This window comes from Condylura cristata, unplaced genomic scaffold (assembly GCF_000260355.1).
Source record: "Condylura cristata isolate star-nosed mole 26May11 unplaced genomic scaffold, ConCri1.0 scaffold00014, whole genome shotgun sequence".
Taxonomy (NCBI): Eukaryota; Metazoa; Chordata; class Mammalia; order Eulipotyphla; family Talpidae; genus Condylura; species Condylura cristata.
Genome location: NW_004567115.1, coordinates 6,485,838 through 6,512,273, shown reverse-complemented (window position 1 = coordinate 6,512,273; position 26,436 = coordinate 6,485,838). Strand labels below are relative to the sequence as shown.

Genomic DNA, 26,436 nt, shown 5'->3' with positions numbered 1-26,436 from the left:
AAGCCAGAAAAAGAAAATACATTTATGTTCTTTCATGGAACACTTGCAAAGTACTATTTCCTATAGTTAAGGCTAATGACTCTCACCTGACAGATGGGTTTCTTATACTGACTGAAGAAGTTTTGCAGTTTAACACTTTTAGCTGCAACCATAGCTCTGATTTCTGTGTATGCTGCTCCAGAGACGGATGCTGACTTGGATAATAAACAGTGCAATAAATGCAAGAGTGCAAAAGGTACCAAATCTCCTTTTGCTGCCCTAAAATGAAAAAAAAAAAAAAAAGTTCTCATTAACTTTTCAGAAATAAATGGAAATCCACAAATAAATGCCAGGTGGAATTATATTTCATTCTCTTAATAGTTCACCTGTCATATAAACATTTCTAATAGCAGGCAAATAAAACAAAAAGAATGTCCAGAATTAAAAAGAAAGTGTACAAGTACTGCCAAGTATACCTTCCAATATCTCCTGTTGTAAGAATCAAGGTGTCCTTCAACTCATTATTTCTTGAGATTTGAGCATGTGTATATGCTTCCTTCATTCTTAGAACAAAAAGCTAAAACAATAAAATTAACTAGTTAAAGATATTCCTAGACTCAGGTTTATTAAAATACATATGTTTAAAAATAAAAAATTATTGACCTCTTTTATAAATCCATCTTCAGAGTCCAAGGATTCCAATATATGCTTGATATTTCCACTAAAAGCCACTCTAACATCTTTGTCTGGATCTTCCATTAAATTTAATAAAGTCCCAAGAACTATTTTAACATCTGTTTCATCTTCTCTAAAATCAAGGTGCTTACAAAGGTGATGTAGATTATCTATGAAAGCTAAGAGCAAGAGCACATAATATCTAATTCAACACATTAAACCTCAAAGTTTTACTGTAAATGTCATCAATAGGAAATATACTATAGAGATTCTAAGTTACCTTATAATATCAACATTAATATTTAAATTCTTAGAACACACAGAATTGTGAAGGATTAAAATACTGATAAATTTAGCTTTACACTTAAAGTTATAGATAATTTTAAATAAATTCTAGAATATTAAAGTTATAAAATGGTTACTTAGATTTTTTAGATCATTATTCATTACCAAGGTAGATTTAAAAATGCATCTCACTAATCAAAAAACTGTAAACAGAGAACAGTCTTAAGTCTTACTATGAACTTCATATTATTAATCCATTGGTGCAATGGATTAAAGTACAGCACTAAAAAGCTATCGCAGCCACCCCAGTTCAATCCCGGTAAGGTAGGCCACCCACATGGCATGGTAGACCTCTTCTGACCCACCCACTGCTCCCCTCAGCAGTTTTCAGTCCATCTACCTGTTCTGCTCCCCACCTTGTCTCTGGCAAATCCTCTCACCCTCCACATCTCTGGGCTATACCTCAGGTATGTATGCATAAATAAAATAAATCTTAAAAAAAAAAACCAACTTAGGGAAACCACCTATTGTATCAATATGATTTTATATACCCATGTTTAAAACAATATATAAAATCATACATAGTTCTGAAAGATTGAAACTTTCTGCTTAATATGGATCTTCTAACTGGTATAAATATCATGCTCCCAACAAATATGTAATTGCCAGTGGAAAGTGGCAAAGAAAATGTAAACTGTAGTCCTTGGGTAAAGTATCTAACTATTCATAGTACCAAGGTTAAAATTAGAGGAAGAAGGTATATTAAGTAGCCCTTGGTATCAATTAAGAGGATTTATAATACTGAGCCTTATTATACTGAACTAAACATCAGATATGCTTTCTTATAGTATTAGATCACTAGAGCATTTTAAAGTCCAAACATTAATTCCCTTGTTAGTCTATAATGCAATCTAATACCAACATTCCATTTATAAATATCACTGCATGAGCAATGAACCTATAAACAAGTTCTATTTTTTTTTTTTTAAAGATGTATTTATTTGTACATACAGAACTAGGGTACAGGCCAGAGACTCAGGGGCAGTGAGAGACTTCACCAGAGACAGAGTGGGGAGCAGAACAGGCAGATCGACGAAGTACACTGCTAAGGGGAGCAGCGGGCGGGTCAGGAGAGGTCTGCCACGCCATGTGGTCTCCTCTGGGGCAGGCGGGAATCGAACTCATGCAGAAGTGGCTTTAGCTTCTCAGTGCAGTGCTTTAACCCGCTGCACCACCAGGGAGGGCCCACAAGTCCTATTTTTTTTAAAGCTTAAGAGATTACTAGGTTTTTAAAATATTAAATAAATTATAACAAATCACTCACCAAGTTTCACTGAACTAGATATTTTTTTCTTCAGTAAGAAAAGAAATGGCTTGCAAACAGAAGCTTTCAATCGAGAAGAGGAACATCTATGTTGAGAAGTAACTTTTAGACTCTTGCAGAAGAGATCAATATGTCCATGCTCAGAAAAAGGTTCTGTTAAAGAACTTGTCAAATAAAACATGCCATGAAGCATACAGACAAGTTGACCAAGTATAGAGGCAAATTCTTTCTTGACAATATCAGAATCGTCTTTGACTTTATCTCTGAGAAAAGAAAGAAAAGATATTAAATCTTCTTGCTTAATTTTGTGGTCTAAATCATCTTATTTGGGGCAAATAATGATAAGGCAAAAGCTAGAAGGAAAAGAATTTAATACTAAAACTGAAAGCAGTATTCTATGTACTCAATAAAATTGCATATATGATCTTTCCATTCAAGTTATATGTTCAAATTAAAACATGAATACATACATAAGAATCTTGGGGACTCTATTACAAGAATTCTGCTGCTGCAGTAAGATAAAAAATCCATTAACACAACTAGCCCGGATTACTTCATGGGAGCTCTGCAGAGCCCAGTTGTAAACTTCTGTTCTCCATTCAAGGAACATTCTTCTTGGAAACAGAGTCAGAAGAAACACACATTGTGATTGTGCCTGTGGTGCTGAAAAAAATTAACTCTGTTAAGTAAGATCTCTGTTTTTTTATATACATATAATCACATACACATATATTTTCATTCTCCACATAAAAGTCAAGTGACATTTAAAATACATATAATACTGCACTATTTACAAATGACCCAAAACAGATGACTGGATTAAAAAGATGTGGTACATATACACAATGGAATATTACTCAGCAATCAAAAAAGATAAATGCATGCCTTTTGTAGCAACATGGATGGAGCTGGAAGGGATCATGGTCAGTGAAATAAGCCAGAAAGAAATAGCACATAGGTGAATTCTTTTAGGAAGCCCACGGGGATTACAACTGAGATGAAAAAAATGCACAAAATGAAGAATGATGTTAACATTTAATAAAAAGAGGAAAAAAATGTAATAATTAATTAAAAGTTCCTGTTCCAAAATAAAGCATGTGCACTGAACAAGATTTACCTACCATCTTATCAAATAATCGAGAAACTGCAATATGAAAATCATATTCAACAAATGTGGGGAAATTTTTGTTTAGCTACCTCCTTGATGTTTTTTCTTTTACCTTTTTTCAGGAACCAAAAATTTTAAAGTCTGTTAAAGCCACGTATTGGAGGGGATTTGCAATGATAGGTACAGTCAAACTCTGCTAACAGGAACATAAACTGGAATCTTTGGAGAGCAATGTTGTAGAATACAGTTGAGGAAGAAATAATCTTATCATGTACTACTATGTTTTACACGCTACTTCCTATTTTAAAATTATTAAAATATACACCCCTCTTTTAATTATTGAAAAAAAAAAACAACCAGAAATAAGTTATACATAGAAATTAGTTAAAACAAACCAGACATATACAATTCTGTGACCACTTACAGTAGCTATCTGAAATCCTCTGGCTTAATGTTAGAAGATCAGTGGTAAATGTGGTCAACTTTAAAGAGTCACCATCAGAATGGGAATAAATCCATGGAAGGGATAGCAATCCACATAAATCTTCCAGAATATTATCTTCAAATGAGCTTTTTACTGTAGAAACACACAACAGAAAATTACATTTATTTTCTTAAACATGTTTAACTGTATCTTTTCTAATAAAAATATATTCTAAACATGAAATGGAATTATAGTGAGCAGTGAACAGGGAATTTCTTAACATAGAGACGCTATTCTGAGGTCTGTAAATCTAAAACAATGGAACGTTGACTATAAAACTGCAATCACATAGTTTTTAGAAGGATCATAGCTTTCTTCAGATTCTCAAATCAAAAAATTGAAAATTTTTCCTACTGAAAAATAAAATCAAAATATCACTTAGTTTTAACTTAGAAGTTACTAACAAGCTAATCGAACTGAAATCAAGAAAAAATTTTGGGTATACAAGTATTATCCTTAAAGGTTACTTTGATCTACTACTTTTTTGTACTCACCTTGAATGTAAATCAAAGCATCACATATTTTCAGTACTTTATCAATGATGGTCTCCAGGTCCGGTTTTTCAGCAGAGTTTAATGAACTCTTACAGCTCTTAAGCACTTGTGTGTAAAAATCCAAAAACATCCAAGTTATCACCACTGAAGGTTTTTTCTTACATTTCTCTTGATAATCCTTAGAATTATGGCTACAGTAAATATAATTGTTAAGACAGATAATTAAAATGGATTTTGTTGCAGTCAAACTTAATACTGTAAGTAAAGTCCAGAGAAATTAAACTGTCAATATAAAGCTAACCTGTAATTTCAGTAACTCAAAGTAAATGTACAAATCAACTTATATCATCATTTTAGTTCAATATCTTTGTCAGTCTAAATCACTTCTTAGAACTTGGTAATTAAAACTAATCAAGATGTTTAAATGTGGCATCACCTGGTTTAAAATGACAGAAATTCCTACATAATTTCTAATACAATTTGACATAATTTCTTAATAATAGGACAGGGCAAACTTGAGTTTAATTAGCTAGTATCTCAAATTCCAAATTTAAAGAAATCTGAATTAGTAGTTTCTCTAAAATCTCCTCTATAACTCTGTGTTGCCTAGTTAAGAGTCAATAAAAGAAGAATAAATAATTGTATAAAAAATTAATAAGCACTGGTCTATAATGTGGCATTAAAAAAAAGAGATCTTCAGAGTTCCTGCTTTTCTTGTTTCTCTTGGTTGAATAATTAAGCAGTCTAAAGTATACCAACCAAAAGTACATCTCTCAGGAACATTAAATTCCTACTCTTATTATTAAAAGGAAATTTTCTGTAAACTTAAGTATTTGACAAAAATAACATTGGTTTCTGAGTTATACAGAAATGTAACAGTCTAATTTCTCTTGTGTCCTAAGTTAAACAGATTAGGCTTCAGAATGTAAAAAGAAGAAGCCCAATTTCTGGTTTGTAAAGTGGACATAAAAGGATTTACCTCAAATTGCAAAGATTAAATAAGGCATGCAGAGTACTTAATACAGCATCTAACATTCAGCAGGTGCTAAGTAAAAGACAAATTTATTTCATTTAAGTTTGTTTCATAAGGTCCCACAAATCAAGAGAATACTAAAGTCTCTTCAAACAGTAAAGCCAAGCTCATCACAGGAAACCCACCAAAAAAATACAAGTTGTTTTACCAGTCCACATCTTGGGGAGAGCAATGAGCAGTACACAAGGCTGTCAGTTGTAGAACAACAGCGATTCCCTCTAAAGTCTCAATAACAGTATTCTTTAGACCTCTGCATTCCAGGGACATCTGAAGGGATTCTGCTTTCTGTTTCAGTGTACTCCATAATATGCTCTTCTTGCTCATATCCACATGTATAATTCTATAATTAATCACATCCACAATATATTTATATTTGATGTAATTTTAAAATATCTAAATTAAAGATATACATTAGTGAAACTAAAACAAGAGATTTTAAACAACTGTCAGGGCAGACTAAAATATGGAAGTTCTTTGGCCATTTTGCAAAAAGTGTGTTAACATTCTTTTCAATTTGCTAATAGAAGTATTCTCAGGTACTTCTAAAAGCTAGATAAGACTTATAAATTCTTTTAAGTAACCATATTTAGTCATGAAATGTTTAATATTAGAATAGACTACAAGAATTATTAAAAGACTTCAAGTATTACTATGATAACCTTTAGAAAGAACAAAAGTTCTTTGTGTATTTAAGTCAAAACATTTAACCAAGTATGATTTTTTAAAATGAACAGAGGTTTACTAAATGACTAAATACAAATAGAATGCAGGTCATACTCCTCAGGATGTTTGGGTTCACTTCTCAAAGAGTTTAAAGATGAACTGAGTCGACACCTCTTGGATGACATTTCATCATTATTACTGCAGAGGATTTCTTGTTGAATTTGGCTCTGAATCTCCTCCATGATGGCCATACTTTCCATTTTTAAAGCTGTATAAAGTGGACCTAACAAATACTGAGAAAGCAAAAATAATTTCAAAAACTCTTTTAGTAGATACATTCATATTACTCTAAGCAAAAAATACATTAGTTATTAGTTATGTATTTCCTAATAAGAAACAATTTTTTCACATTTAAATAGGTTATAAGTTAACAACAGCCAAAAGAGATTTATGTGTCTCTGTATAGAACTATGGTTCTTCAGTCTTAAAAGGCCTAAGATTAATCCTTTTCTCAATAACCTACTTTTCTATAAAAATACCACAGAAAAATTGCAAAAGAAATTCCTAACTTTTCATACTAAAAATCCAGCAAGAGTTAAAGATAAACTGAAATATTTAATCAAGTTTCTGCATATCTGTATTATTATACTGGCTACCTCCCAGTGCAAATGGGGAAAAGGCATAGTTTGATACTAGTTTTATATACCCTCAGGTTTTCTAAAAATGACTAAGTATAACCTGCCAAAGATAAAATCTATGTGAGATGAACATTTCTGCAATAAAGTTGATACCTGATCTCTTTTAATGAATAGTATAATTAAAATATTTAACTTCAAAAGTTCTGGTAATGTCTGCAAGATGGCACAGGGTGAAGATACAGGGCTTGCCTCCTCCATTAACTTAAAACTAGACCACAGCAGAACAAAGTCAAAAACCTCTCAGGAAAAACAGGCAACCACAGCACACAGTAAGAACAACAACAGTCAAAAAGGGATAGGACAAATTTTAAGTGAATTGTGTTTACAGTGATAATGGGGCATTACAACCCACAAGAAAGACACATGCTATACAGAATATCCTATAATTGCTGCGTCAGAGGCAAAAGTCACAACTGGGGACTCAACTCAGAACTGCCCTTAAAGGGGGGAGCACGCAGAATCATTGCTCAGGACAGAAGTTACACTGTTAAAGAATGGCAGGAGCAGAGCCTGGATTACTGATTTGGGCCTGAGGTTCTGAGAACAGCTAGAGTCTGACCTGTGAGGAAAACCAGGTCACACGTCTGATCATCTGTGTCTCCTCATAGAAGAGGCTACTATTCCAAGCTGAAGCTAGGATATTCAAAATACCACTCCCAAACCCAACCTAAACTAAAACAAATGAATGTTTGCACCACAAAAAAAAGTCTGTGTGCTGGAGGAAAAAAAAAAACAAAAAACTCCCAGCCTTTGACCCTATATCAACTATAACTACAGTCCACGTCAGCATTGCATCTAGGGGTCAAATAAAGCCTAGAGGTAGAAGCTGACACAAGACGATATAAAACACTTAGAACCAGTAGCTGGCTTAGAGAAGGGAGTCACTGTGGCTCCCCACTAGACATTTCTAGTACCCATAGAACAGAAAGAAATTTGAATCCCTGACACTCACTGGAGCTGGATCCTTCGGTGCCCTACTGTCTTGGTCCTTCTACACCTCAAAAATTCTACTCCATTTGCAGTCCATTACCAACTCTGACCAAATTTCTCTGAAATCAAAGTAAAAATCCATAACAGAAAGCCAGAATAATGATAAAAATCATTCTGTTCTAAATGTACATTATTACTGAAGATATCCTTATCTTCTTATTAACATATCTGCATATATGCATGCACATGAATTATGAACAAATAACCCTCAAATGCCTTACCTCTGCATCGACCTGAGTTCCAAGTACATCCACAAGAGCTCTACAAATATTTCTCACATACACCTTCCTGACTTGCAAAGCCGATTCATACCCAGCTGGCACATATTTAAGGAAATACTGCAGTAAGTGGCACAAAGCTGCTTTCAGCAAATCAGACTTAAGCTGCATAAGCACCCCATCTTCAAACATGACACAGAGTTTTTCCAGCAGCATATTTAAATAGACAGGTTCAATACTTCTATAAGCTTCTGCTTCAAATGGAAACAGTCTCTTTATCAACTTGGATAATGGCTCTTCATAAAGTTTTAACTGGTCAGCGTCCATTTCTACAAGGTGTTTTAATAATTCCAAAAATGAGCTGAAAAAAGTGCTGGCAGGTTGTGTTGGTAGTCCGCCCAGCTCAAACAGTTCAGTTAAAAGGCTAATTGCTAAAGATTTAATTTTTGGACTACCACACTCTAGCAGAACACAACCTATCCGCCAAAGTAATAGTTCTTGTCTTCTAAAAAATATAATTGCTATAATACGAGTAAGAACCGTCAATAAAGTGACTTCAATGAATTCTAAATTTTGCATGTTCATGAGCTGCAAAGGAGCTGGTTGTAAATATCCCATGTGTTCATCCAATTGACTTAAAAATCGGCTAACCACCACTGGCCACTCAACAGAGTGACCCATTGCATTTCTTCTGTGGAGGCAAATCAAGTCTTCAAAAAGATATAATAATTCCTTTGTCAAAACTCCAAAAATAGCAGGGCTCTTGCTTTTAAAAAGAAATAACAATGAGCAAATGACTTCACAGATTTTCTTGTGTAACATATGGCAGGAAGGAGTTGCTGCAATCCGCAGAAGTCTTGTTATGATCCAATTACTGAATTCTTTGAAATAAATAAGCAAAAAAAAAGATTGAGTATATCAGAAGTGCTAATTAAGCTGCTAAATGTTTGATAATTTATCTTCAAAGTATAAACTTACCAGTAAAATAACCCAAAACATACCCTACACAATGAGCACATAACAAAATTGTAATAATAATTTTGGCACCAGACACACAAGGTCCTTCCTAGCTTTCCTTAGTAGTTGTGTGAGCTTTTCATTTCTTTGAACCTCTGTAACTTCACCTATGTGGGGGGATAATAACGTCTACTTTATGGGTTACACTAAGGTCACCCTAATGTCATGTAAGATAATATCTGTGACATTCTCAGCACAGTATCTGAAGTTAAATAAATCCTTGACTAATGGTAGCTATTATCATTCTTTCAAAAAATACTTACTGAGTGGAACTTTACCCCAGGTACACAAAAATCAATCAATCATAGTGCCATCCTCATAAATTCTATAATATAGTTTTTCAAACATTTTGACAGCCAATTAAGATATATTTTATATCTAAAACCAGTATTATATGCATATTTATTTTATTTGAATATGTGAAATAAGTTTCATGAAACAATACTTTTTATTACATATAATGTACTGTGTTTTCTAGTCTGTTTTATTTCATCTTCATAACCCAATAATAATCATCACTTATCTGAAAAACACTATAGCAAAAAACATAACAACAGATTTCCAGAACACAACTTAGTCACTATGATAGAAGAAATGCAAAACTTTTACACTAAGAGAGTATAAAAATGGAGCAAGGGCAGGCTCTCAAAGCAGCGGTCAGAAAAACATTTTGGATGTTCTACTAGCAAACTTCAGTCTTGAAATTCAGGCAAATTAAAAAATACATTACATTATAGAGGGAAAAAAAGATATTTGCTTTACATTTCTTCTGTACATTATAGAGGGAGAAAAAGATATTTGCTTTACATTTCTTTATGAGGAGGCCAATAAAAAAAGGAAAAGTACTAGAACAATTACAATGAAGCCTAGAAAAGGGTTTCAATATCTAGAACAGGAGTCAGCCAACTTTTCTCTCCAGGACTTAAGGGGAAATATCTTAGGATTAAAGGCAGTGTCTCCATGGCAACTACTCTATGTTACTATTGTAGTAGTCACAGACAATAAGTAAATGAGTGACCATGAATATTCTAACAAAATAATGTTTACAAAAATAGGCAGCCAGTCTGTGGGTTCTAGTTTACCAATATTTGACATAGAAGAAACACATTACCAAACAGCAAACAATGCTTAAGTATTCAATGACAAATATTTAATTACTTGTTCCATTCTAGACATCCAGACAAAAAAGCAGATCTAGACAAAAAAAAAAGTATGAATGCATGAAATAAAACTAACCATTACCATTTGCCTCTTCAATTTATAGCAAACGTGTCCAAATTAAGAGTAATAATGTATATTTCAGGAGAGCAGAAACTAGTAGATTTCATACATCAGATTGCAAATGGAGGTACAAGTAGAACTTACCAATACAACTACCTTTGGCCTCATTTTGCCCATGGCTTCCATTCACATTTACAAACATAAGTGGTGAGGATTTCATAATATGCTGGATGAAATCAAGCAACATCACAGAGGTTGGCTGTGCATCAGTTTTCTTTACAAGCTCTAGAACAACTAAAGTAATAGAAGATTTAAATTGAAGGGTCATGACAAATTAAATGGTAGTCCTTTTGTTAAGAAATCAGACTTTGGTGACCAGAATTATGTCTAGCACAGAGTTCATGCTAAACTGATGAGATTAAATGCTATACTTCTGTCTTTCTAACTTTAAAAGTTTAATAATTATGTGCATTCATTATTGCATCTCTTTATCAGATATGAATTATAGAACCACATGTCTGACATTTTGCTAAAATCTGAAAATCAAAAACAAAGAATCCAAGTCAGAAGTGAAATATCACTATTCACAGTTGATTTCATATATAGAATAACCTAAAGGTTACACAAAAAAGATGGTAGAAACACTGAATACAGTAAAATAGCAGGTTATCAAATCAACATACAAAAATCTATTCCATCCTTACATACAAACAACAAATGAAAAGAAAATTAAGAAAATAATTTCATTCACAATAGCTTCAAAAAGAATCAAGTATCTTGGAATTAGCTAAAACATGGAGACAAAAGACCCATACAACAAGAACTATTAAGACATTATTAAGGATTTAGATGGTGACATAAGGAGGTAAAATATTTCACCTCATAGATAGAATCAATATAATCAAAATGACTATCCTACCTAAAGCAATATATAAATTTAACATAATCCATATCAAAATACTAACCTCAAGGAAATGAACAAAAAATACTAAAATCCATATAGAACTACAAGAGGCCTTGAATAGAAAATGAAATTATCTGAGAAAAAAGGAGAAATGGAGGCATCAAGTCACCACAACTTACACTAGGAAGCAATAACAATTAAAATAATATGGCATTGACATTAAAACAGACACATCAATCAATGTGGGTCCAAAAATGAATCAATCAAGGCCCCAAAATGAAAATTCATGCATATATTTAATATGCATGAAATATATATTATATAAAATATATAATCTATAATAATATATATTATATAATAATACATAAAGTAGCCATGATCATACAATGTGGAAAATCTCTTCCCTATACAAATGGTACTGGGAAAACTAGAAGCCATATGTAAATGAATGAATAAATGAAAGAATGAATTCCATACACAAAATTAAATTCCAAATAAAGATTTAAATTTAAGAGCTGCCATAATAAAATACATAGAAGGAAACAGTGGTGTTATATTCCACTGCATCACTGATAAAGATGTTACTGGAGACCTTTGGAGATTTTTTTTTAAGACTTATTTATTTATTTATTTATTTATTCATACAGAACTGGGGTATAGGCCAGAGATGCGGAAGGTGAGAGGATTCACCAGGGACAGAGTGGGGAGCAGAAAAGGCAGATCGATGAAGTACACTGCTGAGAGGAGCAGCGGGCTGGTCAGGAGGGTCTGCCTCGCTGTGTGGATCTCCATGTGGATCTCCTCAGGGCAGGCGGGGATGGAGCTCATGAGGAAGTGGCATGAGGAAGTGGCTTAAGCTTCTCAGTGCAGCGCTTTAACCTGCTGCGCCACCAAGGAGGGCCCCTTTGGAGATGTTTTAGAGAGCTTTTATGGCATGGGAAATAAAAAGTTACCGCAAGCTAAAAAGCTTTTACATTGCAAAATAAAAGTTAATTTTAAAAAAATCCTATTGAATGGCAGAGAATATTCAGACATTACAAAATTCATTGGAATTAATATCTAAGATATAGAAAAACTTGCACAATTCAATAAAACAACTAAGTTAATAAATGGATTGAAGAGGATATCCAGAACTCTAATTAATAGATATGTGGTAAAATGTTCATTATTTTTAAAAGGGAGATGCAGGTTAACCATGAGATATCAATTTTCACACCCATGAGAATAATACACATTAAAAAAACAAACAAGGCCCTCCCTCCTGGTACAGTGGGTTAAAGCACAACAGTAAGAAGCTAAAGACACTTCAGCACGAGTTCGATCCCGGCCCCGGAGGTGACCCACATGGCACAGCAGACCTCTCCTGACCCGCCTGCTGCTCCCCTCAGCAATATACTTTCACGATCTGCCTATTCTGCTTCCCATTCTGTCTCTGGTGAATATTCTCACTGTCCCTGCACCTCTGGCCTGTATCTCAGTTCTGTATGCATAAATAAATAATCTTAAAACAAACAAACAAACAAGTGCTAGGATGTGAAGAGAAACCACATCACACTGTTGCCAGGAATATAACCTGGTGCAACCGTTTTGGAAAGTGACCTGAATTTAACTAAAAACTAAAAATGGAAAATTGTAAGACCCAGCAATCCTATTCCTTGGGCATCTATCCAATGAATGTAAAACCATCAACTCAGAAAGCTATATGCTTTACAATGTTTTCCAGCGCTATTTACAAAAGCTAGGATGTGAAAGCAGTATAAATATCCATTGGTAGAGGTATGGAACAAGATTTGGTATATCCAAATAATGGAATACTATTCAGCCATAAGGAAAGACAAAATGTTTTATTTACAGCAAAATGAAAGGAATTCAAGGGGACTGTAAAATGAGTCAGAATGACAAAGAGAAATACTGAAGGATGATTCAACAAAGTAATAAAGTGAGGTTTCTGAGGTTACAAGTTGGGGGAGAAGAAAAGGTCAAAAGGTATGAAGGATGGAGGTGGGGAAAAAAATTCTGAAGACTAAAAAGAAATTCTCAGTTTTATGAGGGAATCAAACGAATATAATTATAATGAAATATGTTAATTATTACAACAATCCAGAGTAAATTATTTTCTGGGAAGCTGCTATGAAGCTGATTTATAGATGATAAAGAGAAGGGCAAGTAGTCTACTGAGAGGAAAGATTATAAGAAAAGTATTAACGGTTCTTTTGTTATTTTTCAGCTACTCATAAATTCACTGACTAGAAAAAAGGTCAAATGACTATCAAGTCATAAAATCTGTGATAAGTTTATAAGTCATGAGCCAAAGCCCACTATATATTCCCCTTCCATGCAATTTTAAATATGACATTATGTTGCCAAGTTTGTAATATGTCTTTTAGAGTGCCACAAATAAAATCAGTTGGTTTAACAACTCAAAGAATCTTATTACCTCCTAGAGAGTCACCACCTTTTTTTCCCAATGTTTTATTTTTTTATACACCCTTGTTTATTTTTATAAACTATTTTTACAATAGTCTCTCTCTTCTCAAGTGCTGTCACCATGGTTTTCCCACCAAGTGCCACTGTACTCTAATCTCCCTCCCGCACCCTCCCCTTCTCTCTTGTCTTTGATTTACTGTTTGCTAAAGTCACCAACTCTGATTTAAAAACTTTTCTATGACATTTGTTGCTTCTAACCCAATAGCACAAATCCTGGCTAAATTAGGGCCTTTATCATTTAGAATGGGCAAAGAGTTTTCCGAAACATATCATGTCAAAGAAGAATATATGGTAAACACTAGAAAATCTAGATAACAAGAAAACAGAATTACCTTAAAAACTTAATTTATAATACTGTAAATAACTTGTTTCACAATAGCCAAGTATCATAGATGCTAACAATACTAGTACAAAAGCTACATAGATGAAAATGCTACTATACTGCACTTAAGAAACAGAAAACAATTTATAAAGTTTATGTAAGAAATAACTGTTTCTTACCAACATTTACATCTGTAAGTATTCGGTCAATGAACTGACATAGAATTTGTCTTGGCTTCTGTACAACGGTATTGTATTCCTCTGGACTGGCACTAAAATACAAATAAAAGTTTAACTCAGTTATGCCTTAGTTTCATTTGTAAAAAATTCTCCAAAGTTGAATTTATCTTAATGTTGACATTTACAATATTCTTCTGTTAAAAATTTAAAGAAAAGTTTAAATATATGTAACCAACTCACAACGAGAAAAAGAACATGCTAAATGAGACCATAGTTAACCAATCAGCAAACTCTAGACCTGTTTAATATGGGTGCTATTATGTTTAGTCCAACTGAGATGCACTATAGCATACAATACACTTTGGATTTTCAAAATTGAGTACCAAAAATATTTCAAAAAGTAATTATATATCATTAATGGTTTTATATTAATTAGACATTGAAATGTTTCAAGTAAGACATTATTACAAATTAATTTCACCTATTTCCCTTTTTACTTTTGTAATATAGCTATTAAAATATTTTGGGCCCTCCCTGGTGGCGCAGTATTAAAACACAGCACTAAGAAGCAAAAGCCATTTCAGCATGAGTTTGATCCCTGCCCCGGAGGATATCCACATAGTGCAGCAGACCTCTACTGACCCACCAGCTGCTCCCCTCAGCAGTGTACTTCGTCAGTCAACCCCACTCTGTCTCTGGTGAATCTTCTCACTGCCCCTGCACCTCTGGCCTATACCCCAGTTTTGTATGCATATAATAGATAAAACTTAAAAAAATATATCTTAATTATCTATGTGGCTTATCTTATATTTCAGTTGAGTGGTGCAGACCTAGACTTTTAGAAAATCAACAGTTTCTTCAACAAATAAATTCCAAGGGAAATGAGAGGAGAAACCTGTAACTAAGATGTAAGAGATATATCAACTAATTATAATTTAAAACTCCAAATTAATTTCAGATTCAAAAACTGTTAGTAAGACACATGAGAACTGGGAAATTTTATGGTTTTCAATTACATTTTTAATTTTTTACATCATTTAAACGTTTTTTGACAGTATTTCATTTCTCTACTCAGGTGTAGACCCTGTAGTTCTCCCACCATCATTGTACCCATAATTCAGCACTATATTCCCTTGTGCTCTTTGCTCCTGTTTTGACCCCTCTCTCCCCACTGGATCACTCAGTCTATAGTCAGCTTGCAAGTTTTGTCTTTTTTTCCCTTGACACTTTGGTTTCTCTATATTCCACAAGTGAAACCATCTACTACTTATCTTTTTCCTTCTGACTTATTTGAATATAATCCCTTCCAGCTCCATTCATGTTGCAAATAGGGTGTTTTATCTTTCCTGACTGTTGAATACTATTCCATTGTGTATACACACCATATCTTCTTGATACACTCATTGTTTGGGGGACATTTAGGTTGTGTCCATATTTTGGCTACTGTAAATAGTGCTACAATAAACATCGGAGAACAAGTTTCCTTTTGAATTAGTGGTGTTTTTTTGTTGTTGTTATTTTAATTTTTATCCTATGGGTATTTTTGGATAGCTAGGCCATATGGTAGATGCATTTTTTTGTTTGTTTGTTTTAAGTAACCTCCACACAGCTTTCCAAAGTGGCTGGACCAATTTGCAATCCCATCAACAATGTAAAATGGGTCCTTTTTTTCTTCATCCTCTCCAGGATTTGTTGTTTCTGTTTTTTATTTAATGGGCCATTCACACAGGTATGAGGTGGTATCTCATTGTGGTTTTGATTTGCATTGCACAATTGAGAAAATTCAAACATAGATTAGGTATTTAATATTATTAAGGAATTATTTTTAGGTGTCATAATGTCATGTGGTCTATGTAAATTCTTTATCCTTTATAAATATTTATATTTATAAATGAAATGTCTAGAATTTCCCACACATGAGATAAGACAAACTGGGTCAAGAACTGACAATTGGACTCCTTTCTGCCCACAAACAGTGCCAAGTAGAGCATAGTAAGTCTCCCCTTCCAATGTACATCTAAGTCAACCTCCCAAGTAGCAGGAACTGCTGCAGGAACCCATCATCAGTGTTTAAAGCTTTGAAATAACATGAAAGAGCTTGAGAGGCCATTTTGAGAAGGGGATCACTCACAGATTATGTGGTAAATGAGAGATCCAAACACCAAGCAATCCAGAGGTTTTGGTCTATCATTCAGAAATATCACACTATGAATAGCCACAACTGTGAAGTAAGGAAAGCCCTATCTAAGCAAGAGATGTTTGTGCTTTATCCAGTCAAAGAGGCTGAAACTGTCCTAGACACTTTGGTGTTAGTCATGGAGGTGATTTTGGTCACAGAGGAAACTTCAGCAGTCTAAGTGGCTGGGGATGGCTGTAACAGATTTGGTAATGCTGAAAGCGATTCTGAAATTTTGTACCATGAAAGAAGGAAACTGTGGAGGCAGAAGCTATGGCCCCTATGATGGATGAGGCCAATATTTTGCCAAACCAAAAATCAAAGTGGCTATGGTAATTCAACAGCAGTAGTAGCTATGGCAGTAGTCTGTGATTTCACTTTCCAGTTTCAGTTACCTTCAATCAAGTGGGATGGAAGAACATCATACACAATAAGAGATTATGAAAGACCATTTCACTTAACTTTTATTATAAAATATTGTTATAATTGTTCTATTTTACTAGTTACTGCTATTAACCTTACTGTACCTAATTCATAAATTAAACTTTGTAACAGTTATGTACTTACAGGAAACACGTAATATACATAGGGTTCAGTACTGTGGTTTCAGGACTCCACTGGGGATCTTGGCATGTAACCACAATAGATGGAGGGAACTAATACAATAGGTAAACCATTTATAAAAAATATTTCATACAGAAAAATTTATAACTTCTATATAAAACTGTAATGTGAAAAAAAAAAAAAACAACTGTAATGTGGCCCTTCCTGGTGGTGCAGTGAGTTAAAGTGCAACACTACAAGATAGCCAGAGCTGCTTCAATGGGAGTTCGATCCCCCCTGCCCTGGCCCAGGAGGAGATCCACATCGTGCATTAGACCTCTCCTGTCTCGCCAGCTGCTCCCCTCAGCAGTGTACTTTGTCAATCTGCCTGTTCTGCTCCTCACTCTGTCTCTGGTGAATTCTCTCACCACCCTTGTGCCTCTGGCCTGTACCCAGGTTCTGTATGCATAAATAAATAAGTAAATCTTTTTAAAAACCTGTAACATGTACATATAATTTTCTGTTTATCTGAAAACAATATAAAAAGAAAAAAAATGAGATTGTTTTCCTGGTTATTTAACCACAAAGTCCAATTCTAGTTGACTATTCAAGTTCCACAGGGTTTACAGCTAACACACACCAGGAAGGAATTGGTCCCGGTAATAGTAGACTGTGAAAAAAGATTTTTTTAAATGAATGAATGGCTCTTCCTGAATCTTGTGCTACTTAATCCTTAACATATAACCTCTGGATCTGTGAAGTATGTTTGTTTTCTGACATGACACCATAAATTCCTATAGCTGGGACACAATATTTTAGTTTTTCCATGTGTACTATGCAGCACCACTAGACTAGTAGCTCCTATAGGAAAGAAAAATATTTTAATTCTGTGGCCCCTAGAAGTATTCCTGCTTGACAGAAAAACTTAGCTACTTAAAAAACTTGTGCTATAAAGCTTATTTAAACTAGCAGTGGTCAACAGAAATACAACATAAGACATGTGCATAATTTAAATTTTTTAGTAGTCACATTGAGGATGTAAAACGTAACCTTTTTAATAATAACAATATACCCAAAATAAGATTTGTGCATGTTTTCAATATAAAAATTATCAGAGATCTTTTACATACTATTTTGGGAGAGGGTAGGTACTAAGTTTTTGAAACCCAGTGTGTATCTTTAATTTACAGCATATCTCAACTTAAGATTAGCTCTTGTGAAATGCTCGATGGCCACATTTGGCTATTAGCTACCGCTCATAGAACATCACAGATTTAAATGTAATAAAACATTTAAGTCTAAAATTAAAAGGTTAAATAAATTGTTTAGACAGCAGATTTTATCATAAACCAAGAATAAATTTGGCAAATGTCACTTTAAAATGTAAGTGAGGTGTGTGGGGAGTGATACCAGAATTGTGGGTGGTGATCGGTTTCCTACAGAGCTTAATTTTGTATAAAGGTAATATACTCATGTAATATCTGTATAATTTTAAAAAATTCACCTTTTAAAAAAGTGAACTAACATTCATCAGATATACTATTAGAATAAAGAAACTTTTGGGAGAGTTTGCATTTCTTACCTTGCAATCTACAAGGGATGAGCTTTTCAAAAGTATACTGTAATATTTGAACGAAATTTAAGTAACACATGTAGCTGGGATACATTTTGTAAATATTTGAGTACTTCCTCTGGGATAAGCAACAAATGCCAGAAAGCCTCCCAGGTGTCTGCCCCAAAAGAACTTATATGAGATGACAAATAAATGAACAGATGAATTTAACGCAACATGCTTAAGAGTAAACAGAGTCCAGGTAGAACACACAAGTCATACTCAACCTTGAGCAGGGCCTATCAATCAAGGGTTTCTGGAGGAGGTGATAGGAGTCCCTGTGTGGTTAAACATGTAAAAAAAAAAAAAGGAAAGGGGAGCCAAGTAGAGCAAATAGCATGCACAAGGGCCAGGAACAAAAAAATAGGCTACTACAGAAGCTTACGCAAACAGCTCTGTAAAGGGGGAAGGTGGAGCAACAACGGTTGAACATGTTTATAAACCATGAATTCAATTACATTATTTTCCTATTTTAAACACTGCAATTTATTGTACTTAAAAACTAATTTCTTATTCTGGTCTTTAAGATGTTAAAGATCTGGCACCTTTTCCATTTTTAACTAATACCATCTCAGTCTTCGCTCCTTTTTTCTGCTTAGGTTCCCGTCTAGAGAATTTTGCATTTCCCATTTGATTCCAGATTCTTACCCGCAATTTTACTTGACTGGCTTCTTCTCACCATCCAAATCTCTTATAGTAGCTATACTGCTGCTGGTCCCAGACTCTCATGTCCCCTTCTATTCTCTCGTTTAATATTTTAATAGCAAGTATCACTACCTGAAACACCTTATGAATACAAAGTAATTTTAAACAGGAAGATCAGAAACCTCTCCAAAGTGACATCTGAATGGAATGAGCCTGTGTTCAGATAGTACAGCAAGTACAAAGATTGAAGACAGGGGTGCCTTTGGTGTATGTGAGAAACAAGGGCAGTTACTGAAGCAGAGTGAAGGAGGAAGGGACATAAGGCCATTAGGTCAGAAGGAGGCAGAGGCCAGATTATAAGGGACCTTAGAGGTTTTGGTAGAGTTTGGATTTTATACTAAGTGTGCCAGAAAGTGACAAGAAGATTCTGAGTAGAAGAGTAATATTAGATAGTCTACATATGATGTACACTTGTGAACAGAAAATCCATTGTAAATGGGTAAAAATGGAGATAAATTGCAAAACTACTGTAATAGTCTAGATTAAAAAATTACAGAGCTCTCCCCGATGATGCAACAGGTTAAAGTGCAGCAGGATAAAGTGCAGCACTGCGGAGCTCAAAGCTTGCTGCAGCCACTTCAGCATGAGTTGGATCCCCAGCAAGAGAGATGATCCACATAGCGCAGCAGACCTCTCCTGACCTGCTCCCCTCAGCAGTTTATTTCAGTACACTGTTCTGCTCCCCACTGTCTCTGGTGAATCCTCTCACCTCCTCTGAACCTCTGGCCTGTACCCCAATTCTGTATGCATATATAAATAAATCTTAAAAAGTAGGATTGACAGAATTTGCTGATAGATTATTAAAGGATAAGGGAAAGAGTGAAGGGTAACTCCTAGGCTGTTAGATGGCATTTACAAAAACTTAGGAAGACAGCAAAGATAGAAAGATGGCCACCAGCCCTTTTGTAAAGCAGTATGGTGCTGTCTCAAAAAAGTAAAAATGGATCTTCCATTCTACCCAATACCTCCATTTAGACATCTCTGCAAAAAAAATTTTAAAACTCTGAATTCCAAAGAAAACTGCACTCCTCATGCTTACCGCAGTACTATTTCATGTAACTAAATTACAAAAAAAAACCCTCAATGCTCCTGAATAGATAAGTAGATCAAGAAAATGTGGCATCTGACACCAGTGAGAATGGTACACATTAAAAAAAAAAAAAAAAGCAACAACAAATGCTGGTGAGGATGTGTAGAAAAAGTAACACTGCTGCTGGGAACACAAACTGGTCCAACCACTATGGACAGCTGTGTGGAGGTTCCTTAAACTACCATATGACCTTACAATTCTACTCCTAGGAATCTGCACAAAGGACACAAAAACACTAATTCAAAAGAATACCTGCATCCCTATGCTTACTACAGCACTATTTACAATAGGTAAGATTTGGAAACAACCCAAATCCCCCAAAAGCAGACAACTGGATCAAGAAGATGTGGTAAGTATATACAATGGAATACTATTCAGCAATCAAAAAGGTAAACTCATGCCATTTGCAGCAACATGGACAGAGCTGCTCAGTGAAAGAAGCTAGAAGGAAAAAAAAAAGTACTGAATGGTTTCACTTATAGAGATCGGGAAAAAATATATTAACAATGATAATAATTTTTTAAAAATTAGCAGGCAACCATAAATCAGAGATACTCTGCAATGGAGGGTGCGGGAGAGGGATGAGAATGGGGAGGAGAAGAGCACAGTCAGGATGGTGATGGTTTATGAGTGAAACTGATGGTGGGAATTTTACAGGGAATACACTTAAAAGAAGAAAGCATACAAGCATACATTGTACACAAGTGAACAATAATGTAAACTATATATACACATAAATTAAAAAAAAAAGATGTGGTATACATACACAATGAAATACTACTCAACAGTCAAAGAATGATAAACTCATACCATCGGTGGCAACATGGATGGAGCTGGTAGGAATAACACTAAGAGAAATAAGTGAGAAGGAGAAATATAACTAATGGTGTCACTAATATGTGAAATATAAAGTAATTAAACTGAAACTTATAAAGACAAGGAGGAAGAGATGGCAGAGGGGTAAAATTAAAAGGGTTCTCGGTGATGGAATATGGGTGAGTAGGTGGTGGTGGGTGCACTATGGTGCTAATACCTGATGGAGGTATCCCAATATTACCTCAATCAGAAATTGGTAAAAATAAAACATAAAAGCCCAAAAAAAAAAGGATTAAGAACACTGTCCAAAAGCACATGAAGAAGTGAGTGTTGGTGGCACAGCGGTAAGGTGTCTTCCAAAAGCACATGAAAAACTGACTCTTAGATTTCTAGTTTGGAAAAATCAGCAAACATGTTATCATTTACTGAGATATCCCTACCTCAATGAAAGTGAGGAGTTAAAAAAGATACCTGAAGGCAGAAGGATGGATGGAATTACCCAGAAAGACCAGAAAGAGAAAAGATTGTTAACAGTAAAAGTTATCCCTAAGGGACAAGGAAAAAAAAAAAACAGTACACACATAAGAACAATTCCATCTCACTTTTCCCAGAATTCTAATTGCTATAGCTAATTAGTAGAAAAGGTATGGACAGTTTGAATCTGAAACCGATGTCTGAAAATGGCTATCTGTGACATTGGTCCTTAATTTCTGCGACTCTGTTTCTTAATATAAATAGAGGTAACAATACCATGGAGAGTCTGTAAGACTTTTAAAAGCCTTGCACAAAGCAACTGCAATAGAATAAAGTAATGAAAATTAAAAACTTCTACTATATAATTCTCTTTTGGTCAGTTTTTCTATTCTTTTGCTTAAGATAGCTGCAAATGAATTAAAGGAAAGGCAACACACACTTTGCTGCTGAAAAAAAAAAGACTATATAAATCCAAGATACTATTATTTTTCATTAAGTAAGCTCAGAGGAAGACTCAAGACGGGAGAGAAGTATTAGTCAGCTAATCCCACATTAAAGCTAGGTGGGAAAACATAGTGAGCTTCACAATTAGACCTCAGAGATGAAATCTGTACTTCAATTCCGTATAAGCATTTTTATTCCCATCTTTTGGAAAGTAGATAGTACTTTACAAAGTTTTAACAGAAAGCATACTTGAAACATACGTGACAAGTGAAAAATTCACACAAACACAATTAGGATGATTCAATTAAGTCAAGCATGGTCCCTTAGTTCATTCCTTATTTACGTAACTTAGAAAGATTGTATGTTTTTGTATGGCCAACAACTGATGAGTATAACAGCACTGCAAGAAGAAAGGGAAATAAATATACCATGTGTTAAACGTCAGTTTTGACTTACTTTTGGTTCACAGTGGGGAGGGGGCGGGGAGGCAACAACCCTACACTCCAACCCATCCTCTCTACATGTTCCCCACCCACAGACTTCTAACCTTTGGGCTTCGTGGAAAAGCTTTGAACAAAACTGCAATAATAATAAAGTAATCAAAATTAATACTACTAGATAATTCTCTATGGCTCCGTTTTCCTATTTTTCGATTAGAATAGCTACAAATGAGTGAAATGAAAGGAATGGCTGTAACTGTGTTGAAGAGTAATAGCAGTTATCAACCCCCTCCTCAACATACTGGTTAAGTACGTGATTTTAGTCTTAAAGAAGAGAAGCACTTGCAAACAAAATAATATTAAACTATCTTCAATTCAGGGCAACATTCTGTGCACATTTAAATGTTGGGGACCTGAGAGGTGATATATAGTCTTTCTGATGAGAACAACGGGCCAGGATCAGGCTGAGCAATCTGAGAGGACATTTTCCTAAGGGCCTGTGATTTCAAGGGAAGACACCAACTGCCTTTCTAGCAATTGGCTCTCCTTGAAAAAATCTACACCAGTGGTGTTTCTTCCAAGGGGAGTTCTGGGTCAAAACATGAGACAAAAACCCAGTTCTTCCACGGGCACCTTTTTAACCTCCTTTCTGAGTAAGCAACATTCAACTGTGGCGCCGAACATCTCCAGAAGAGCCGCGGCGGAGGTGAGGGGATAGCAGCCGGAACTCACGCGGCAGGGGAGGGGAAAGCGCGTGAGAAGCCGGCCGCCCTGGCCGAGGGGTCTTAGGGCCCAGGACCGCCAGACTTAGTCCTACCTGCCCAGCTCCCGCAGGGCGGGAATCATAGACGCCAGCTCGAGGCCGTGCTCGCCCATGCTGAGGCAGCGCAGCACTCATCAACCATGCAGAAGCAGCTTCCCGGAGTCTCTCCGCTCCCGCCTGACGGGAAAGCGCGGCGCCGGACGGGGCCTCGCAAGGCCCAAAACTCCTCCCAGAAGACGCTGAGGGTGGCGTTCGCCGGCTGCGACTTCTTTTCTCCCCAGGACCCGGGGGAGGCTGGAGGCGGGAAGGGGCGGGGCGAGCAAGCCGGGAGCGCGGCGGTCAAATTTCCCAGGTCGGGTTCCGGCTGAGTCCGGAATACCTGAGGTCGCGATCTGCTGTGGGTTTTGGTTCTAGCGTAGCCAGTTATTATTCCCTCACCCGGAGACTCGACTGAGCGACACCGCTGATCTGGGGAGGGGAGGGACTTGGCGGGCGCCCGCTCAGACCCCTCGCGTCTCCACTGAAACAATTTAGCTAGTAAAGGTCAGACTAGAGCCCACGCTTTCCCCACAGGTAATGCCCTCAGGTTCCTGCCGCCCTCTTGGCAACCGTTCTGAGAGCAGCCTAGAAAAAGGTGGGCTCCTCCTGGCCTCTCAATTTCAGGAGTTTGTCAACTTGAAGTCTCTCTTCCGTTTACTTGACGATTCTCCCAACCTCTGATATTAAAAAGAAGATTGATTTGTATTTTAAAGTCTCAGCAAATCCGCAGCCCTGCTGTGAATGGATAAGTCATCATTATGGGCATCGACTATCTGTGATGTAAGTTCGAAAGTAAATAGATTCTGGTAGTAAATATTTTTCTATTTCAACCCAATGTGTTTATTAGAAAGATGGCCACTGTAAGAAATTGTTGACTTGTCAAAATTTAATGAGGCCCATGCATTCTGCTTACATTTACTCTCGGCACATGAGGGTCGTTGATAAAGAATCTAAAAAATAGCAAATTGTGAAATGACAGCCAAATATGCTCCTACCTCTAAGGGGTTTTGCATATGCTGTGTCCTCAGCCTTGACCTTGAATACCTACTTTGCCTTTTGGAAGCATACTGAAATGTCACCAGGGCTTCATATAGATCAGCATTGTTATATTACACTGTTTTTTCTCATCATTCTTCTAAAGAGTCTTCATAGCACTTAGAACAAAATATTATTACATGCTACTTTATTGACTGTCTCCTACAATTAGAATATAAACTCTTTAAGAGCACGATTCTGTCTGTTTTGTTCACTGCATAGATACCCAGGATCTAAAATAGTGCCTGGTCCATAGCTGGTGTTCAGTAGTGGGAAGCTGTAGTGGGAAGAACATGTGATTAAGAGGAGTTATCATTCCATCTGCTAAGAACTGTGTGAACTCAAAGTTACTCAATCCCTTTGTACTTCAGTTCTTCATTTATAAAATGAGATTGACAATACCTATCTCACAGGATTATGGTAAAGATTAAGAGGTGGGGTCATACAGTGAGATAACATTTCTTACTTAAAGTGAAATATAATAGACATGCCAACAAGAATCTTGAAAAGATGTTGAGTGAAAAAAAGCAAATTGCAAATAGTTTTCTATCACTTGCATACCTTTTAAAATTACAAAGGGGACTTCCCCATAATGCAGGAGTTAAAGAGATGGTACTGTCAGCCTATCACCAGCCAGTGCAGCATGAGTTCTCTCCAGTCAGCCAGAGACCCACACGGCCCAGCAGACTTCTCTTGTCTTGCCTGCTGCTCCCCTCAGCAGTGTATTTGGGTTGATCTGCCTGTTCTGCTCCCCACTCTGTCTCTGGTGAATTCTCTCACCCCCCTGTACCTCTGGCTTATACCTCAGTTCTTGTATGCATAAATAAATAAATCTTTTTTAAAATCCTTAAATTATAAAAGGGCTTTGTGTGAGTTATGTATAGTACATGTGCGATAAAAGCATAAAAACATGGTTGGAATATATATACATCAACTCCATGAGAGTTGTATTTCTGGAGCAGGAGTAGAGAGTGAAATGGTTTCAACATCCATGAAGGTTTTCTTTGAATAAGATAATGAATTAATCATAAAACTTAGTATGTGTAATACTCTGTAGCTGTTACATCCATACTTACATGTATCCCAAAGTGTATAAAAAATAAATATAAGTTTTAAAGCTTAAATTGAATAACAAAATGGTAACAGTTCATCAGTTAAAAAAAAATAACATGCTAGAGATTATTTTCTCATCATATAATTAAAGATTATAAAAATTACAGTAATTATATGTGGGGCAACAGTTGAATAACACTGTACAGTTGACCCCTGATCAACATGGTTACCAACTTTCCCCACCCCAATTGAGTATCTGAGTATTATCCCAAAACACTTAAACTAGAGTCCTCCCTTGGTATTCGTGAGTTACTGGTTTCAGAACTTGTGAGGACACCCAAATGTGTCAATGCTCAAGTCCCTTCTATTAGTCTGCCCTCTGTATTACCAGTTCCACATCTGTAGATTCATTGAACTTATATCTTGCTATTGCATGAAATTATAAATATGGAAACAAAGGTAGAGAAAAAATCCACATATAAGTAGGCTTGTGTAGACCAAAGCTGTGTTGTACAATTGTAATTCTAAAAGGCAGTATAAAGCCCAAATGTTGGAAACAATAAAGTTTGGGGAATCCTATTTAATTCAAAAAGTTACTGTTGTACAAAATGTTGTGGTAGGTGCTTCTATGACACATAGATGAGGAAGTTAAAAGGTCAATTTCAAATGATGTTCTGTCTGTGTGTTCAGAAAGAATATCATGAGGACCCAGGAAATGAAAAGTAAAGCAAAAATCTAATGAATGCAATGGCATACATTGGGAAAATAGAGAAGGAAAAGATGATAGCCACTCCATTGAGAGTGAAAGTGGATCAGGAAGGAGTTCGGGACAATATAGAGCCACATCTAAGAGGGGGTGTGAATGGGCAGGGTATGAAGAGAGGAAGCGGAGAAGAATATATTCACAGAGCAGTAGGAATAAAAAGCATACTGGGGAGAGATACAGAGTCTGTAGAGATTTAAAGTCTAGATATATGCAGGAAGGGATGGGTAATTTTTGATGTTTTATTAGAAAACTTATCCTTTCTTCTCTTTCTGGGAACAGTAATCCTGTTAATATTTTTTTGACATTAAAAGTTTTCTTTGTTGGGCCCTCCCTGGAGGCACAGCAGGTTAAAGCACAGCACAAAGAAGCTTAAGCCACTTCCGCATGAATTTGATTCCC

General features: G+C 35.6%; 1 protein-coding gene across 1 annotated transcript in view; it reads right to left on the bottom strand.

The window, feature by feature from the left end:
- Positions 1-23,346, bottom strand: part of ATR (ATR serine/threonine kinase) — a 103,083-nt gene extending 79,737 nt beyond the window's left edge. The window contains exons 1-13 of the mRNA XM_004682438.2: positions 23,199-23,346; positions 14,082-14,173; positions 10,334-10,483; positions 7,955-8,832; positions 6,160-6,338; positions 5,531-5,722; positions 4,350-4,540; positions 3,796-3,948; positions 2,734-2,926; positions 2,264-2,526; positions 643-833; positions 456-556; positions 87-258 (exon numbers count right to left, since the gene is read on the bottom strand). Of these exons, the coding sequence (XP_004682495.1) occupies positions 87-258; positions 456-556; positions 643-833; positions 2,264-2,526; positions 2,734-2,926; positions 3,796-3,948; positions 4,350-4,540; positions 5,531-5,722; positions 6,160-6,338; positions 7,955-8,832; positions 10,334-10,483; positions 14,082-14,173; positions 23,199-23,257 (2,814 nt within the window). The 5' untranslated portion in view covers positions 23,258-23,346. The remainder of the gene's footprint in view (positions 1-86; positions 259-455; positions 557-642; positions 834-2,263; positions 2,527-2,733; positions 2,927-3,795; positions 3,949-4,349; positions 4,541-5,530; positions 5,723-6,159; positions 6,339-7,954; positions 8,833-10,333; positions 10,484-14,081; positions 14,174-23,198) is intronic.
- Positions 23,347-26,436: the final 3,090 nt, after the last annotated feature.